A 20,145-nucleotide genomic window follows, 5' to 3' on the forward strand; every position below is an offset into this window, starting at 1 on the left:
ACATGGGTGAACCGCAGAAAGTAGCGAGAAGCCAATTACAAAAGACCACATATACGATTACATTCAATGTCTAGAATAGATGCATCTATAGAGACAAAAAGTAGATTGGAGGTTGCCTGAGACTGGGGAGGTTGAGGGGAAATTAGGAGCGACTGCTAAAGGGCGTGGGGTTTCTTTTTGAGGTGATGAAAATGTTCTAAAATCTTAACAGTAGTTGCATACTCTATGAAAATCCTAAAAACCAGTAAATTGTACACTTTCAATGGGTCAATCATATGGTATGTGAAATACATCTCAGTAAAGCTGCTTTTTGAAATGTACCTGCATTGTTTTTCTCCTGCATCCACCAGCAGAATTTCTAGGAGCATTACCTCAGATTCTTTATGGACACTATAGAATAAATTGACACTTACCAATACCTTTGTTCTTCTTTGACCATTTGGTTACTCCTCTCGCAAATTTTTCTTCTCTACTATTTTATGCATTTATAGACTTACATGCTTATTTTTTTTCCAAAAAAATCTATCACCAGCATTTTAGATTTTGTTGCTTCTGCTTTCACTTTTCCTGTAAATATGACCCTATCAACTTTTTTTGTGACCATAGCTTTACTCCTATTTTTTAATAAATGTTAAGAATTATCTCATCAAGGGGCGCCTGGGTAGCGCAGTCGTTAAGTGTCTGCTTTCGGCTCAGGGCGTGATCCTGGCGTTCCGGGATCGAGTCCCACATGGGGCTCCTCCGCTAGGAGCCTGCTTCTTCCTCTCCCACTCCCCCTGCTTGTGTTCCCTCTCTCGCTGGCTGTCTCTCTGTCACATAAATAAATAAAATCTTAAAAAAAAAAAAGCAGAATTATCTCATCAAAAAATTCACACATAGCTTAAAATTGAGATAGTAAAGAGGGGCTTATAACGGAAAGTGGCAGACCGTAGGCGCTCTACTTCCCTCTTCCTCTTCCTCTTCCTGCTTCCCAGGAGAAGCCACTTTTTAACTGTTTGTTTGTTTTTCTGGCCATTATTTCCATATTGCTGAGTAGCTCACACATCTGTGTCCCAGACTGACTTCCAGCTATGACACATGTGTAAATAGCCCACCTATGTTTGGCCAACCGTTTGGCCGCTCATGGGATTCTAGGTTGAAAATAATTTTTCTCAGAAACTTGAAGGCATGGCTTCATGACAACATTGTTGAGCATCGTGTTGCTGTTGAGAAGTCTGATTCTTGTTCTTTGGAGGATGATTCTTTTCTCTTTCTCTGAAATGTTTGATAATTATCCTCATGTCTTAAACTTTCACTGTGATATGCCTTGTGTGTACAGTTTTAAATTTGTCGTGTTGGGCTTTCAGTCAGCATGTCAATTTAAAGACTACTGTTTCCCTTCAGCTCTGAAAATTTGTGTCAGTAATTCCTTTAGTAATTTTCTTCCCTCTGTATTATCATTTGAGGATTCCACCTGGTTGGATGTAGGGTCACCTAGACTGATTCTTTCTCAACCAGAGTTCTTCGTGTGAACCAGAGAACACACAGAAGATGGTTTGAGTGACTGTGTTTCACACCTTTCACAGATGGTCTTATTCAGTACCATGCTGGATATAGAGAGAAATTAATAGATAATATTACAGTGAATGTCTTGGGAAAGGGGTCAGCAAACTTTTTAAATTTTTTTTAAGATTATATTTATTTATTTGAGAGAGAGAGAAAGAGCATGAGCAGGGGGAGGGGCAGAGGGAGAGTTAGAAGCAGGCCCCCCACAGAACAGGAGCCCGATGTGGGGCTCAATCCCAGGACCCTGAGATGATGACCTGAGCCAAAATCAGATGTTTAAACAACTGAGCTACCCAGGAGCCCCTAGCAAACTTTTTTAAAAAGAGACATGTAGTAAATACTTGAGGTTTATGGGCCTGGAGGCAAAAAATTGAGGCTATTATGTAGCTACTTATGTATACATTTAAAATATAACCATTTTAAATTTTTAAAAAATTCTTATCTCATGAGCTGTTAAAGAAAAAAAAAAGGAGCAGGGGGCTGGCTTGATTTGGCCTACAACCATAGTTTTCTCAGCTTCTACTTTAGGGCATTAGGGTTCAATTCTTTCACTGAATACTGAGGATTCAGAAAATCCTCTTTTTTATTTTCTCTCATACTTTCCTCAACTTAGCTTTTTGTTCTACATTTTGAGAGATCTTTGCAAATTTACCTTAAATTGTTTCTGTTTGCATTCAGTAGTCATTTTTACTTCCAACGTCTCTTTGTTCCCCAGTTGTTCCCTTTTGATACTGTCCTGTTTTTGTTTTACGGATTCAAAACTTTCCCAAATATTTCTACTTGAAGTGTTTTTATTTATTTTTTATTTTTTTAAGATTTTATTTATTTACTTGACAGAGACAGCCAGCGAGAGAGGGAACACAAGCAGGGGGAGTGGGAGAGGAAGAAGCAGGCTCTCAGTGGAGGAGCCTGATGTGGGGCTCAATCCCAGAACTCCGGGATCACACCCTGAGCCCAAGGCAGACGCTTAGGACTGCGCCACCCAGGTGCCCCTAAAGTGTTTTGTTTTTTTTTAAGTGTTTTCTTTTGTTTCCTAAATCACTTGTTTTTCCTTTAAGGACAGTTTTTCTTTTCTTTTTTTTTTTTTTTTTTAAAGTTTTTTTTTTTTTTTTTGACAGAGATAGAGANGATAGAGACAGTCAGCGAGAGAGGGAACACAAGCAGGGGGAGTGGGAGAGGAAGAAGCAGGCTCATAGCAGAAGAGCCTGATGTGGGGCTCGATCCCATAACGCCAGGATCACGCCCTGAGCCGAAGGCAGATGCTTAACCGCTGTGCCACCCAGGCACCCCAAGGACAGATTTTCTGTTTGTACATCTGTGATCTCTGGTAATCTAATCATACTTAACATGATGAAGGAGAAATCACCTATTTCATACATACAAGGCATAAACATTCAACAATTACCTGTTACATTTTTAGTGTCCATTTAAGTTTCATATATTAAAACTGGTGGTTGCATTTTTGTAAAACTTCTAGCAGAAATCAGATGCAAAGAGAAACTCTCTGATGATGTGTGTGTGTCTGTGTGTGGACCTTCCCGAGATAAAGGGCTATATGAACATTCTCTCATTGGGGTGATTGCCTTGTCTTGAGTTTTCAGCTTCTGCTCTGCTTACTGCTTTCATCCCTACTTCATTTAACCGCTGGGGAGTTGTTGAAATTACCCACTTGCTGATGGCCCTCATATTATCATTGCTGTAATGGTTTTACACCTCTTACAAACTTCTTTACTATTACTTAAATGGGATCTCAGGAGAGAGAGGATAAATATTCGTGTTCAGGCTGCCATTTTGAATTACTGTTCTCACCAGACATGTTCAGTTGTATTGTTGCATTTATTGTGTGCTTCTCATATACAGAAAACAACATAGTAAGTCTCTTATGGTATTTGTAATTCAGTAGGGAAATATCACATATTCCCTATCAACTTTGATAAAAGGAAGATTGTAGTCAGTAGTGTAATAAGCCGAAGGCAGAGGAGTAGAAGTGACTGGGGAGGGTGAGGCTTTAAGGAGAAGGTGACATCTGAATTAAGGCTTGAACATAAAGCAGAGAAGGTGTTTCAAGTGGAGAGACCTTAGCATGTACTGAAGTACAGGTCAGAAACACAGTTAGTGGTGAGTTGTACTCTTCTGATGTGATTAGAACAGAGTGTGTGTATATTTCAGTTGGCAGGGGGACAGTTGTGAGAGACGAGGCTGGAAAGGCAAACTGGACTTAGATCATGAGGGATCATTCCGCGATCAGTCATTTGGATTTCATTCTTTAGACCATTGGGAACAACTTTTGAGTAGAGCAGTAAAGATGTCCTAAACAGTCTTTTAGGTAAGTCAATCCAGTTATACTAGGAAAGATAAATTAAAAAGATATGATAGATGAGGTAGCAGATCCTATTAGGAAGCTATTAATTAAATGCTAAACCAGGACAGCAGAGGCCTGATTAGATCAGATATTATACCTAGTTTCTTAGCAATATTTGTCAAACTTCTGCAGTGTCAGGTACTTTGACAGACACTGAGACTTTTTATTTTTTTTCCTCAAAATGTTTTTTATGGCCTTTCTCCCTTCCTGTTCTCACTGGGACCATCTCAGGCAAACCTCTCATACACACTTCATGCTTGAGTCCCTAGAGCCACAGTCCCTATGGACTCCAGGGTTTCTCTGCAGCCCAATTTATTTTGTGTATCCCTGACAAAATAATATTTCCGTATGACCTACATCATGTTGTTTTTCCTTTAAAAGCTTCCTTTTCTTCCCTACCAATCAAGTCATAACTCCTTTTCTGGATTTCGGTGCCCTCCACCTGGCTCTAGTCTCACTGTTTAAAATTTTTTGTCACTTTCTAATATAAAAATGTTATCAGTTTGATCTCCTTAGAGTATGCTCATTGTACCCCCATGTCTTTCCTCATCTGATCTCCTTACTGTGAAATGTTCTCTATATTTTCCTATTCAAATTCTTCCCATTGTTAAGTGTCAGCTCAAGGTTCATCTCCTCCTTAAATTCCTCTATATCTTCTTAGAAAAGATTATTGTCTTACACTACTTTTCTTTTCTTTTTTTTTTAAAAGATTTTATTTATTTATTTAACAGAGAGAGACAGCCAGCGTGAGAGGGAACACAAGCAGGGGGAGTGGGAGAGAAAGAAGCAGGCTCCCAGCAGAAGAGCCTGACGTGGGGCTCGATCCCAGAACTCCAGGATCATGCCCTGAGCCGAAGGCAGACGCTTAACGACGGAGCCACTCAGGCGCACCATACACTACTTTTCTATTCCTATGTTGTCTCACCCTTGAGTGGATCTTCCATCCCCATAGTTGCTCCATGGTCACAATGTGACTGTAAGAGAGCCAGCTGTCCTAACCAAGGCAGGAAGAGAAATGCAAGAGTCAGGAAGGAGAGCTCTCCCAGCTGAGTCAGCCCCACTTAAAGAGCTCTCCCAGAAGACCACCTAATGACTGCCAGTACGTTGGCCTCTTTGGTTGTCCCTGAATGTAAGGGAACCATTTTTAGGTAGTCATATTCAGAGTGTCAATGTTGAACAAGTCCAGAGGGCACTATTTATAGGGAAAACAATACATAAAATAGAATGGAGCATTTGATATTTTGATCTAGGTGATGATGACACAGCGTACGTATATAAAAAACTCATCAGGCCATGGCCAACAGACACATGAAAAGATGCTCAGCATCACTAATTATCAGAGAAATGCACATCAAAACTGCAATGAGATACCATCTCACACCTAAAAAACACAAAAAACAACAAGTGTTGGCAAGGATGTGGAAAAAAAGGAACACTCATGCTCTGTTGGTGGGAATGCAAACTGGTACAGCCACTGTGGAAAACAGTGTTGAGGTTCCTCAAAGTAAAAATAGAATTACCATATGATCCAGTAATTTCACTCCTGGGTATTTACCCAAAGAGTATGAAAACACTAGTTCTAAAAGATATATGCACCCCTAAGTTTACAGCGGCATTATTTACAATAGCCAAAATATGGAAGCAGCCCAACTGTCCATCAATAGATGAATGGATAAGGAAGATTGCTTTTATGTATATAAATAAACAATAGAATATTACTCCACCGTTAAAAAAATGAAATCTTGTCATTTGCAACAATATGGATGGAACTAGAGGGTACAATGCTAAGTGAAATAAGTCAATCAGAGAAAGACAGATATGCATATGTAGAATTTAAGAAACAAAACAAATGAACAAAGAAAAAAAGAAACAAACAGGAAAACAGGCTTTTAAATATGGAAAACAAACTGATGGTTACCAGCAGGGGGAGGTGGCTGGAGGGATGGGTGAAACAGGTGATGGGGATGAAGGAGTGCACATGTCATGATGAGCTCCGGGTGATGTATGGAAGTGCTGAATCACTATATTGCACACCTGAAGCTAATCTGACACTCTTATGTTAACTATACTGGAATTAAAATTTAAAAAAATAAAATATGTAAAGAAAAAATGATCTAAATATTAAGAAAATACTAAGAAAAATAGAAACACCATTGGAAAAAGAATTAGTGAGGATAAAGAGAATCCAAATAAATAAACTGAATGAAGTTGATCTAACAGATGTTTCTCATACCTTGCTGCCTAATATCAAAAAATGCATTTTTTTTTTAAATTGCCATTGGGATATTTACCTATCTGGCTGTTTGTCAGGCTACAGAAAATCTCAATAAATGAAAAAAAATAAAGACTACATTTACTTTTAATAATTCCTTCTTATATTATCACTGGTATGTATTTTGTCTGTCTTAATGCCTTTTTTTATATATGTTTATTCCAATTGCATCTTCATTGTAAACACCAAATGTTATGGATTGAACCGATAGTCCTATGTAAGGCTTTCTCCTACGAAATATTTTTTTTTTAAGTTAATACAATTACTTGTTTTCTTTTTGTATCTTTTACTTCTTTTTTTTTTCTGCTTTGAGAGGCTGTATAACCTAGTAATTAAAAGCATGTATTTTGAAATGAGTCTGACTAGATTAAAATAAAGGTTCTATCTCTTGATAGTTCTGAAACCTGAAAAAAAAAAAGTCATCAGGCTGTGCATATAAGGTTAGTAAGCTTTATATTAACTGAATGTATCCTATACTTCAATTTAAAAAAAATTAATGCCTCTCTCCCCCAGAGTTGTACAGTGCGGTGACACTGGGCACATTGCTGCAGGTGAAATTAGGATTATGTTTTTAGAAGGACATAAGGGAGAGTGGACATTGGCTTAGGTATCTAAATATCCTTGTCACACCTATCGGACCTTTTGCTGAAGGTTGTTAATACTTTTAACATAAACCAAAATTGGGCATTTAGGGGGGTTGTTCGTTTTTTTGTAAACCAAAGTTTTAAAAATATCGCAGGATATAATGTAATATAGGGGAAAAATCAATTTAAAATGTGAGAATTTTTTTTATATGTCATCTTAACCTCTGGTATAAAAGATTTTTAAAGATTTTCTTTGTATTTGATATTTAGTAGATATTAACTTGATGTTGAAATATTTCAGCATATGTGACAGTGTCAGCTTTGAAAATAAAATACTGCATGTTAACTTTTACTCATCCTGTAAGTGAAAACTCAGCATATACTTTTTGAGTGCTTGTGTCCTTTATATAGTAAAAGCAACAGTTTCATCAAGTCAGTACTAAAAAGGATTCAGAAAAGTAGTTTCCATAAAATCAGTATCCACTTTGAGTAGTTGTAACTTAATAAATAAGAAGTCAGTAAATAAAATTGATCATAAGAAGTTAAAATACAACCTATATTTTTAAGTGCTTACAAACATTTAAGTAATTTCTTGAAATTTTCTTTTACTTTCTTTTGTTTAATTTAGAAAAAAATGTAGGGGCGCGTGGGTGGCTCAGTCATTCAGTGTCTGCCTTCGGCTCAGGGTGTGATCCTGGCGTTCTGGGATCGAGCCCCACATCAGGCTCCTCTGCTAGGAGCCTGCTTCTTCCTCTCCCACTCCCCCTGCTTGTGTTCCCTCTCTCGCTGGCTGTCTTTCTGTCTGTCAAATAATTAAATAAAATCTTAAAAAAAAAAAAAGAAAAGAAAAAAATGTAAAAATAAGCACCCAAATCCACTACGTTGCTATGGTAGAAGTATTAGAAAATGGGTGACATAGGATTGGCCTGCTTTTGTATAAAGTGTCGTGTGTAATTTAAAATACACCATAAATAGCAGGAATTAGGAAATGGCAACATTTCAAGCATTTATTTCTCAGAGTCATGGTTGGTTGATGTTCACTTGTTTTTAAGAAAGGTTGTGTTTTTCTTACTTAGGTCCATCCTCAGCAGCACCGGCTTCTTTTTGAAGTATTTGATGAAAATCGATTGGTAAGTTATGTTGTACCAGTGCGAGATAGGAAGCAAGGGCATATCTCAGTAGAGCAGCGGGTAGTGGGCTGGGAATCTGTGACGTGAGAGATGACTTCGGGTGCTTATGGGGCCTCTGGGCAAAGTGGAGAAGCAGATACAACTTTTCCCCTCCTTCCTAGTGCTATTGTGAACCCTTCCATTCCTCCCAGGTACCTCTCTTTTTGTCACTTCTCCACAGATTGTGGTCTTACTGAAGACCTCTTATGCCACGTGATGGGATGGCAGGAAAGCTGGCCTCTTCGTCTTGCCTTCCCTCACACTCATCCTGTGTGGTGTGGTGGGTATGCCCAGCCTCAGGGAGCCCTCTCCCAGGTCGGCTATACCTGTGCCTCCTCACTGAGTGGATCTCTCTCACTCTCCCCTCCCCCACTCTTCTACAAAGGAAGACCGTCTGTCCTCTTGACACCGATAAAGTCCTCTCAAGGACTGCCAGCCTTACAGAGGCAAAAAAAAAAAAAGGGGGGCAAAGTTAAGCTTGATTTTATTTTTATGAAACAATAGTTCTAATTCCTGATTTCCTAAAGACTATCTTGAAGTCCCGTCCTTTTCCTAATTTTGTCTCTTGGGAATGCTATTTCAGATCTTCTTCTTAGCATCTTACATGTATGTTTTAAACCTGTAAGATTTGAACATGAAGGTGTAAGAACAGTGTTATGTATTCAAGGCGTATCAGTTATTAAACAGAAGCACCCCAAAAGAAACAGTCATTGGCTTTTTAACAAAGAAACTGGATTTTTAAAATTTGCTTTTAGTGTCGGACTACATAACATGTTTTTCCCCCTCAAGAAATGATACCTATACTAGTAATGGAAGATATCGCAAATGAAATCTAGTAATTAGCAATCTTAAGCAAAAGTGCCTTTTTATCACCAAAGGAGACTTCATGACTAATTGCAATCTAACTTTTTAAGGCTGAGTGACATGACGGTTGTTGATGGTTGATTATCGGATATGGTCAGGGGCAGAGCTTTTTGTTTTCTGTTCGTATTTTGCTTTTTCTATAGAATAGAAATTCTTTCCCTTCTGTCTCTACAAATTTGTTTCCCTTCTAGATGGTCCCAGTGAAATTTAGTATTTGCGTTTTTTTAAATCATGATATAAACACACAAAAGTGTATATGATAGAAATCCTTATTTTATTTAAGATTTTATTTATTTGACAGAGAGAGTGAGTGAGAGAGGGAGAGAGAGAGAGCGAGCAAGCAAGAGCAGGAGGGAGGGGCAGAGGGAGAAGGAGAAGCAGGCTTCCCGCTGAGCAGGGAGCCCACGTGGGACTCCATCCAAGGACCCTGGGATCATGACCTGAGCCGAAGGCAGGCATTTAACTGACTGAGCCACCCAGGCGCCCCTAAATCCTTATTTTAAATAATAAGACAAATACCTGTGTAGTTATTACCCAACTGAAGAACTAGAACATTACCAAAAGCTACAACCCCCCCTTCCCCTCCCCAGTAGCATCTCCTTTTCTTCCCCCACAAGTAGTTGCCACTGTCCTGAATATTGTGCTTATCATTTCTTTGCTTTTAAAAAAAAACTTGTTTAGGGGCGCCTGGGTGGCACAGCGGTTAAGCGTCTGCTTTCGGCTCAGGGCGTGATCCCGGCGTTCTGGGATCGAGCCCCACATCAGGCTCTTCTGCTATGAGCCTGCTTCTTCCTCTCCCACTCCCCCTGCTTGTGTTCCCTCTCTCGCTGGCTGTCTCTATCTCTGTCAAATAAATAAAAAATCTTTTAAAAAATAAATAAATTAATAAATTAAAAAAACTTGTTTATCATGTATATATGTATCCCTGAGTATAATTTCCTCTTGCACATTTTTGAATTTATTAAAATATCATCACTGAATACATTCCTCTGTGACATGTTAACATGTGCCATTTAGGGTATCAACTGTGTTGGATACTCTGCTATGCATTAGAAATACAGCTTTTCTCAAGAAACAAGAAATAATTAGAACAGGGTGGTGTGTGTCATTCTAATCCTCTGATTCGTTGTTAGTCCTAGCAGGTAATTGAAGCCTACATATCACCTGAGATGTTATAGAATCTCGAGCCATTGGTAGAGGAACAGGCTTGATTGTATAGCAGTAAATTTCCTGTGCACTGTAAATGTGATTTATGTTTATCCCCCTATAGCATTCACAACTAAATTAAGAACATATCCTTTTCCTAGCAAATTCTCTTTGGAAATGTACTGCGAAGGGCACAGATAAAATTTTAAGCAGAAACAATTTCTAGTCCTCTGGACAATATTTGCAATATAAGTGTTACTTGTTTTGAAAAAAGAGTAGGCTTATATCCCTCTTGTTCAGTCCATTTTAAGACCTAAGGTTTATAAACTAGCAGTTTAGTGATGGTGATGACAGTAATGGGATATTTCAGAATGAGGAGCCTTGAAATGAATTCTACCCACCAGTGCAAACATTCGTGCTTCTTTGTCACTGACCTAAGAGATACACCTGCACACATCCAGCCTCTGAAGCTTTAGGCGATGTCTATATTCTATATTCTCAATGGGGGTTAGTGGTTGTATGAGTCAGGATTCTCCAGAGAAACAGCACCAATAGGAATACACACACGTACAGGGAGAATGAGAGAGAGAGGGAGAGAAATTGAGAAAAAGAGATGGATTTGTTTCCAGGAATTGGTTCATGTGATTGTGGAAGCTGGCAAGTCTGAAATCTGTGGGACAGGGCGAGTAGGTTGAATATTCAGGTAAGAGTTGATGTCACCGTCTCGAATCTGAAATCTGTAGGGCAGGCCAGCAAGCTGGAAACTTAGGCAGGGTTTCTATGTTGTCATCTGAAAGTGGAATTGCTTTTTCTTCAGCAAACCCATCTTTGCTCTTAAGGCCTTTCGCTGTTAATGCGGTCCACCATTGCTTTGCTCAAAATCTGCTGGTTTAAATGTTCATCATATCTGAAAAATAGCTTGCTAGCAACATCTAGACTGCTGTTTGACCAAACAACTGGGCAAAAGAGCCTAGCCAAGTTGACAGGTACAATTAATCATCACGGTGGACTCTGGCCTTCAGAGCTCTGAAGTGATGAGGGTGACCCAGAGTCGATCCCTGACGTTTAGATCATCACATTATTTTCTGTGTAGATCATCAATAACCAAACGTCTTGGAATGTGGGGTCCTGAGCTTCAATCTGATCCTTAGACATCATCTGTTTCATTCCAGAAGGTGAAATTCCTCAGGACTTGCATAGATTCCTCCCAGATGAGGGCCATCGGCCCTCTCCAGCTCTTCTCCACTGAAGTTTAGGGTTGATGCTCCCTTTTGGAATCCGGCTAAGGGGCTACATTTTGCCCCAGGGTCTCCACGTAACTGCTGTGATGGTGGTACAGGTCCTGTGCATCCAGCCCAGAGCCGGCAACGCACACTGTTGAGCCTCTCTGCGGTTGAAACTCCCACTGGCAGGGTGCGAAGTGCACATGATTCTCTCACCTTCCTTTTCCTGGGCTGAAGCCCTCCTTGAAAATTTTCAATCATCATTCCTTCTTGTCCGGCTGTGGTGCTTTTTGATATTTCTTCAGAAGTAATAGCTGGATCAACTTGAAAAAAAAAAAAGTCCTGAAAGAAAGCATTCGGCAGTACGACCAAGTGTGGCGACCGTCCATCCATTTGGCCTCCTCTCTGGTGTTAGTGCTTACTCGGTGCCCAGCATGAGCCCAGGAAGATCAGAAGAAAAGTGTAGTGATGGTCCTGGCATTCTGGAAGCTTGAAATATAGTCCGGGCACATGAGACCAATGCTTCTAGTGAAGCTTACCAAAGAGAAAACATTTATCTAGCCAAATACCTGAGACCCATTATTTTACATGGACAACCAGAGGAGTTTTGCCTGTTAACCAGAAGTTTTAGGCCATAGGCATGAGCAGTTAGATTTCATTAATTAGCCTCTTAGGAGTGTTCCATTCTTTGAGTTATGAGACCCCTAACAATTCAAGAAGAAAAGCTGAAGCCATTTGAAGGCAAAGTGAAAAGATTGGGACTCTTTCTTCTATAAAGAGAGAGGATTATAAGGGAATGTTTACTGAAGTCTGTAAAATCGTAAAGGAGGTAGGTTAAATAAAACCAAAATAATATAATAATTTTATTGCTAAGTTTATAAAGGTACACACTCTAAAACGTTGTACCGTATCATCCTAGTCAGAAATATAATTTCATAAATTCCATATTTCTATTTCATCATATCCTAATTGATTAAAAATACTGTTTAGAACATTATGATTGAGAACAGATGTATCTTGAGGCGTTTTCTTTTTTAAACAAAGTACAAGTATATGTTTTACATATTTACTTTTACTTAGAAAAAAAAATCTTACTTAGAAAAATACAACTTGGGTGTAGTACCATGTGGTGTAAACAACTGAACTATTTTACTTTTTACTTTCCTATGAATGAGCCAGTATATATTTATTACTGGAGTTCCAGCTATAAAATTCAGGTAAGGGGTTTAAATATACCCTAGAGTATTATTTAAAAATAAATTTGTTTCTTTCAACCTTGGTCTATGACATTTAGGGGAGAAATTAAAATATTAAACTTTTATTACCTAGTAAACTGAAAATAAAGGTTAAATAAATACAAAGCAGAAAAAATATATGTACAAAATCACAACCTCTAGGAGGACAAACAGGCTACTGTTCTCTACTGTGGGAGCTTTATCAGCGGTAGTAAGTAATTTCACCCCTAGGGCAAGGCTAGTACTCAAAAATGTAAACAAGTATGTACTTTGTTTATACAAAGAAATATGCGGCATGGTTTGTATTTCTTTATAGGTATCAAACAGCTAAATGGATTGTTTCAACACACCAGTAGGGGCCAGCAAAGAGCTCTTAGAGTTTTCAGAACAGAATTGGCATTGAGATATGTTTATTTGATGTGTTAAATCCTTTTTAGACTTCTTTACTTACCACAACACTCTCTTAAGTGAATGAATTGCAGAGACAGTGGAATAAAATATCTTGTGTGCTCAAACTATATTGGGGTATAGTTTTTCTAATCTGCATATATTTTTAATGGAATGTTTGCTTAGGCTATTTCTTGGCAGAGTTTTAATAGTCAAAATATAAATGGCATCATTTAAAGACTGTACTACTTGGCTGCAAAAGGCCTTAAAATTACAGGAGAAAATGCTTGGTGACAGCTTCTCTTAAACTTTTCTTTCTCAGACCTATGCTCAATTTTTCAATAGTATTATTAGGCTAATTTTGTATTTCTACCCTTAAGCTTTCACTTTTCGTAAGTAGTGTTTTGGAAGTTAAAATATTTATCTGTTTGATTTAATGCTTGAGTTCTAATTCACCCCGAAGTTTTGGTACTTTCAAATTTAGACGACTGTTTGAATTTACTCATTAAAAAAAAAAAATTAACAGAATATATGCCTTTCTGCATTAACTCACTTGACGAGATTCCTAGTTTGGCTACTATTTGGAAATTCAATCCTTGATTTGATACTCAATTACATGGGGTTTCATTCCTACCAACTTCCTGTAATTCTATCCCTATGGGTAAAAATATTAGTGGTCAGACTGCTGGAGAGAGTATAGGCACCGTGATTCACATGGTTAAATGTTCATTTAGTAGAGCAGGAGTGAAAAAATACTGTTTCAACTTGAAATGCTAGAAGATTGTTGTTCTTGTGTTACTCATTCATGCAAATTGGAGAAGGTATAATTGAAACAAGGTTGGCCGTGTTTGAGGCAGTGTGCTGCAGCTGAGCTCAGCTTAAAGGTCGCTGGAAATCAAGTGCTTTGTAAGTGAAGGCATTTTGACTACAAGCGATTCAAATTATTTGGAAACGTCAGTCTCAGGAATGGGTCGTCTTTTTCTTTCTATGATATCTGGTATCTAAGGTTTTACTTAGGATAAAGACTACTACTTAAGAGCTCTTTTAGGCACCACAAATGATTTTTTCCTTCGATGCAGCACAGCTGCTGCTAGCCTGTCTACCGACAGAGATCTTTGTTATGACTTTCAGCCCTTAACATGTTTGGAAATGAGAACAAATGGCACAAAGCTTACGATTGCACTTTGCAGCCAGAAGAAGCAATACTTATCCTCTGTCAGAAAGCTCCGGAGATGATTTGGAGAGCAATGTTCCCATGTGCTTCAAAAGACCAACCCGGATTTCCACGTCTAACGTTGTTCAAATGAAGCTGACTCCTAGACAGACTGCACTAGCTCCGTTAATACAGGAAAACGTTAAGTCTCAGGAAAGATCATCTATTCTTTCACCTGAAAATGTTAATAAAAAGAGCAGCTGTCTGCAGATTTCACTACAGCCAACCAGGTACAGTGGATGTCTTCAGTCTAGCCATGTCTTAGCTGACGGGGAGGATGCTTCCTTTATGTGTGTCTTGAAGGACGGCGTTTACAACAATGCTGGGGCTGATAATGAGCTGAATGCTGTGAGTGAGGGTAACCTCGTGAGCAGTTCTGCCATTCGCAGTGATAGCCTTAGTAACTTTTCCACCAGTGAGAATGGGTCTTACAGCAGCAACGGTAGTGATTATGGATCATGCACAAGTATCACGAGTGGTGGTTCCTACACAAACAGTATCATCAGTGACAGCAGTGGTTATACTTTTCCACCAACCGATGATAATTTTTTGGGTGGAAATTTACCTTCTGACAGCACCTCCAACAGGAGTGTGCCAAACAGGAATACTGCTCCGTGTGAAGTTTTTTCAAGAAGTCCAAGCACCGTTCCTTTTGTCCAGGATGACTTGGAGCGTGGACTAGAAGTTATGAAGTTGCCAGTGAGCAGGAACTCGAAAATTCCACTGAAACGTTGTTCATCTTTAGTCATTTTTCCTAGGAGTCCTTCAGATACCCCACCAACTTCTCCAACAAGTACAGATATTCTTCCAAGCAAAGGATCCTATCAAACCTCACACCAGTTTATTATTTCTCCTAGTGAACTTGCCCACACTGAAGACGGTACTAGTGCTAAGGGATTTCTTTCCACAGCTGTCAATGGACTTCGCTTATCTAAAACAGCCTGTCCTCCTGGAGAAGTAAGAGACATACGCCCGCTTCACAGGAAGGGCTCGTTACAAAAGAAAATTGCTATTGCAAATAATAGTCTGAATCAGACTGTCTGTGAAAAGTCATCTGAAGGATATTCTTGTGTGTCAGTGCATTTCACCCAACAAAAAGCAACTACATTAGATTGTGAAACAGCAAATGGTGATTGTAAACCAGGGATGTCAGAAAGGAAGCTTAACTCTGATTCAGAGTGCATGAAGCTTATGCAAAGGACATCGGCATGTTTACCATCCTCTCAAAATACAGATTACCAAATAAATATCAATGGACAGTTGGAAAGACCAAATTTACAGATAAACAAAAACCATGCTATTTTACAAAGAAGTATTTCATTGGGAGGAACTTATCCAAATGTTTCCTGTTTATCCAGCCTTAAGCACAATTGTTCTAAGGGGGGACCATCACAGTTACTCATAAAGTTTGCATCTGGAAATGAAGATAAAGTTGATAACTTATCAAGAGACAGTAACAGAGATTTTGCAAATGAACTATCTAATTCTTTAAAGCATTCTTGTAAGGTAAGTTTTCTGTGGTCTTGGTAAATGTTAATTTATACTAGAAAAGCTTTATGAAATATTTGGCTAAAGTTTATTATAACTTGGCTAGCAAGTGTTTTATAGTCATAATCTTTGTATTTGTAAATCTGAAGAGCCCCCAGTAATTTTTCACTCTGTTTTTTTACTGCTGTTGGAAATATGCCTTAAAAAGAAAAAAAAAAAAAAACTTTCCAAAGTGATTTAGGCATGAAATATTTCTGTAGCATAAAAACAAGCTTTAAATAATAATTTATTTCATTACATCTTTTCCTTGGTATATTTTTTCTTCAAGTAACATACCATTTTAATGTCTAACTCCATATTTTATTCCTCTTTCAGAAATGTTCATTTAGTATTCTTCCCCTTTAATCATTGTGAAATAAGGTAACATATAGAATGCTTATTTAAAATATTAAACAGTAAAAAGCCTATATAAAAATGTGAAAATGTTGCCACAAAGGAATGCAGAGAAAATGTTCCTCTAAAATATGTGTATTTAGTAGCATATTGATAAAAACTATTATGCTGCATGTTTAAAGCAGAGGAAAAATAAATGGTATTTGCATTTGTATATACCCTTAACCACAGGAATTTTGTTTCCACCCGATTTTCCTTTAGCTACCAGTTAAGACTGCCTTCTAAAATGTAACTCGGTCTTTCAACAATAATATTGAATTCTAAATTTTATATTTTTTTTATTTGGTTTCAATTGCTAGGCATTTCCATAGTCTTCTAGTTACCTTATTAATTTGTTATTTTGATAATTTTATTAGTCATTTAACTCTAATGAATCCTAACCAAAACAGTTTTTTATATAATTGAGGCTTTCCAAAGTATTTTAACTTAAATAGATTTTCCAAAGTATTTGAACTTCAGTAGATTTTTAGAATTTCTGTATTTGGAAGGTCTTGCCAGATTCCAGGAAATTAAATTTTTTTTTTTTTTCTGGCTAAATCAATCCTAGATGAGAGTACATAATAGTTTAGGGGGAAAAAACCCTTATCTGTTTATCTGTGTTTATATAACACTCAATATCTATATTAAAATTTTTTAAAAAACCTTCTGGACAAGTAGCTTTAGGTAAATAAAATATTAAGTAATTGGTAGTTTTCTCTCTTTTCAAATCTCATAAATATAATTATTGTTACCCAATGCCCAGATATTAATATAAGCACCTACTTTACTGAAGATGAAAAAAGATAAGATTTCAAATTCTGATATATGTTTTAGGATTATTTCATTTATAAAACTTTTTAAAAACCAGCTTTTAGGAGATGATAATCCATGAAATTGTTTTGCCCCCTGAAAGAAAGCAATGAAGTGACACAATAAAGAAACATTAACAATTTGCTAATTGAATTACATGTGCCTTGTAAACTTACCTTACATTTAATGAAATAAATCAGAAAGGAATAATTAACCTAGAAATATTTACAGGTAAATATTTTTGTAGACATAGCCTTAAAATAGTTGATTTTGTGGTAATATTATAGTTTGTTGTTAATGATACTTTTGAAAAACGGTATTTTTAATGTTTTTTAATAAAGTGCGACTAAATGCCTTTTGCATAGCTAAAAATACACATTTTTGTTGGTTTTATTTAACTTAAGTAAGCTAACTTAAGTATTTTTTTGTGACAACCACATGTCTAGCTTTGTGCAGATTCTATTTTTTGGTAGATTATTGGATTATAAATAGTTCAGAAATGTGTAGCTTGCTGGAGAGCTTTAATTTATTCCTCCATTTAATGTTTATTTAACAACTCTATATAAAAGTATTGGTAAGCAATACAGTGACTGTTAAATTCAACATATACTAGATCTAAATTGATCTAATTGATTGGTAAAGGCTTATTTTAAAAGGAAAATGCTAATGTTGTTTTTTCTAAACTTAGCAGTGGCAACAATACGGGGTTTTAGAAATAATCCTGTGTTTATCAATAATTATATATTAATCTAATTATAGTGGTATATTGTAACTCATTTATAAATAAACAGCTCCCAAAATATTTCCCATGACTCCAGTTAGTCTGGGTTAGTATTCTGATACGCTGAGTCTGGACTCACATTTAACAAGTTGATATTAGAGTAGCATTTAGTAATGTCAGCTATCTGTACTGAGTAGCCGTGAAATTAAATCACTGCTTTGGTCAGGGACTCTGGTTTCTGAAGCACTGAGAGTCTACTACGAATTCTTTTCTTACGTGTTTAGCTACCAGTCTCTAGCAGCATAGTATCCAGTTTCTAGCTCTCTGTAATAACAGTTCATTAATGGCTAATATTTTAAAATCTAGTGAGAACTTTTACCTGTAGCTGCAACAGGGCTCTGTTCTGTGTTTACAACTTAGAATGAAAATGAGACTTTGTAGTCTGCATGATAATGTTTGTTTTATTTATTTGCTAGCAAAGAACATAACAATAAATGTCATATGTTTCTTATATATACTTGTTGAAATACAATATTACCTTTGTAAAGGCTGTGTAAGGACTTTTGACCTGAAAGTAGATATTTGATGTTTTAACATTGCATGTCATATTTTGTCAGCTCAGTCAAGAAGTAGTTTTTATCTAGTTATAAAAATGTCTCTTCAGTTTCTAAACTCTATGGAACAGTTTAGTCAGTTGTTATTTTATTTTTTCCTGTCTATTGTTCTTTAAATCTCCTATGTTATGTTGTTAGGATGCTCAGAGATTTTGTTCCCTATTATTTAAAATACCTCAGCATTTTGTCCAAGTTTGTACATGTCCTCCATTCTTCACATAGATGCACATTTTTATCCAAAAGTTTGGCTTTACATTTTTTCTTTATGTTATAATTTTTTTCTTCATTTCCTGTTGCTTCATCCTGGGTAGGTAAATTGTTTAAGCCTCGTGTAGTAGAACTTTAAAAAACCCTGTCTCAGTTATTTCAAAAGGCTTTAACACTAATCTCAAGATGATACATTTCAATAATTTACTTATTGTTCTTCCTCAAATAAGTGTTTTAAATATGTATTTGTTTTAGTGTTCCATTATTTTCTCAGCTCCTGTTAACTTTAGCAGAATATTTAGGGACATTCGGTTAAATTTATTGTGAACAACACTTAATCTTTCCTATAAAAACCAACATAGTTTATAAATATTGACTCTAAAACCATGATCCAACAATGTGAATGACCCATTTTAGAAATTCGGTAAGAGATGTGTGCTTGTGAATGCATATCTCTTAGAACTGAGGAACTAGAATGTGAACTTCAGAGTGGTTCAGGGAGCTGAGCTGTTTGCTTCAGAAATACTTCAGGTTTCTCTGCGGATATGATTTCTTTAATTCATTCATTTGGCACACATTTGAGTGCCTACTATTTGCCAGGCACTGACCCAAGCCCTGGGAATAAAAGATAATAAAATACGGTCTCCTTGGGGGAACGCCCATGCTAGTAATAGAGATTGCTGGTAAACAAACAGAAACTCTGTCTGATGTGCGACGTGCTAGGCTGGAGGTGTGTGTGAGGAGGTGAGAAAGATGCAAGAAGGCTCATCTGGAGGAGAGGACCTGGTTGATAGAAGAAGACTTCACAGAGGTGGTGACAGTTGAGCCGAGTACGTGAGTGGGAGTTCACCAGGCAGAGGGAGTGAAGAGGTTATTCTGGAGCAGGGATGCGCAGTCTCAGCATTATTGGCGTTTGGGCTGGAAACTTTTTCTTATGGGGGGGCTGTCTTGCGCCTTGGCATGTCCAGCAGCATCTTCGGCCTCCACCTGCTGGATGCCCGCAGCACCCCTCACTTCAAAAAATGTCTCCAGATACTGCCAGAGGTCCCCAGGGGCAAAATTGATTCCTGTCGAGAATCATCGCTCTAGGCAGAAGCAGCGGCCCATGCAAGGCTAGATGTGTGAAAGGTGATGTCAGGAACTAAGGTAGAGGATCCAGGAGAAGGGCAGATTGGGAAGGTGACGAAGAAATCATACACTATTAAGTTCATGTACTGAGAGGGTGCCCCCGTAGTGCTGCTCTCAAGCGGGGCTGGTGGAGACACAGGATCAGGGCTCAGGAGAGAAGCGAGGGCTGGAAATGTAGCTTGGGAGTTACGACTATAGTCAGGGCCTTAGCTAAGGATGGACCAAAAAGCATAGAAGTGAGATGGGAGGGGGTAGTAAATCAGAATTCTGGGGACCAGAACTTTGGGGAGACAGTGGAAGAAGAGAGAATGGGGAGAATAAGAAAAGAGCCGCTAGAGGGGCAGAGCAGGGAAGCCAGGAGAGCAGGACGCCCCAAAGTCAAGGGAAGGGAAACTTCAAGGAGGGCAGCATGCAGCACCAAGAACCTGCACATTGGTGGCAGTTAGGGGTCTGCAAGAATGGGCTCGGGGGGGTAGCATGGAAGCTGGGCTGAAGAAAGAACGAAACAGGTAAGGAAGAGAAATATCAGTACCGTCGAACGGGCATGAGTTAGTGTGGGCACAGTCTGTATTTCATGGCTGGTGTATAGAAGACAGGTATTGGGTGGATATCCATGCACGAGACAAATTCTCTGACCGTGAGGATACTGCAGCTAGTGTCTGGTGGGAAGAAGGGGCTTCTGGCTCTCTGTCCTTTTACCTCCGAACTGTAGAATAAGTGAGTCTGAGCAGCGAAACCAGAAATG

At 38.0% G+C, this 20,145-nt stretch overlaps 1 protein-coding gene across 2 annotated transcripts in view; it reads left to right on the forward strand.

Moving 5' to 3' along the window:
• The window catches only part of NEDD4 (NEDD4 E3 ubiquitin protein ligase), a 118,357-nt gene that overhangs the window by 32,478 nt on the left and 65,734 nt on the right, over positions 1-20,145 (forward strand). Inside the window, exon 5 of one of the 2 annotated variants that reach the window (XM_002922948.4) lies at positions 7,840-7,893. In XM_002922948.4, the coding sequence (XP_002922994.2) occupies positions 7,840-7,893 (54 nt within the window). Of the gene's footprint in view, positions 1-7,839; positions 7,894-13,354; positions 15,507-20,145 lie in introns of those variants that run through there. The other variant, XM_011229546.3, reaches the window with a different exon arrangement.

The sequence above is a fragment of the Ailuropoda melanoleuca genome, chromosome 5 (genome assembly GCF_002007445.2).
Source record: "Ailuropoda melanoleuca isolate Jingjing chromosome 5, ASM200744v2, whole genome shotgun sequence".
NCBI lineage: Eukaryota > Metazoa > Chordata > Mammalia > Carnivora > Ursidae > Ailuropoda > Ailuropoda melanoleuca.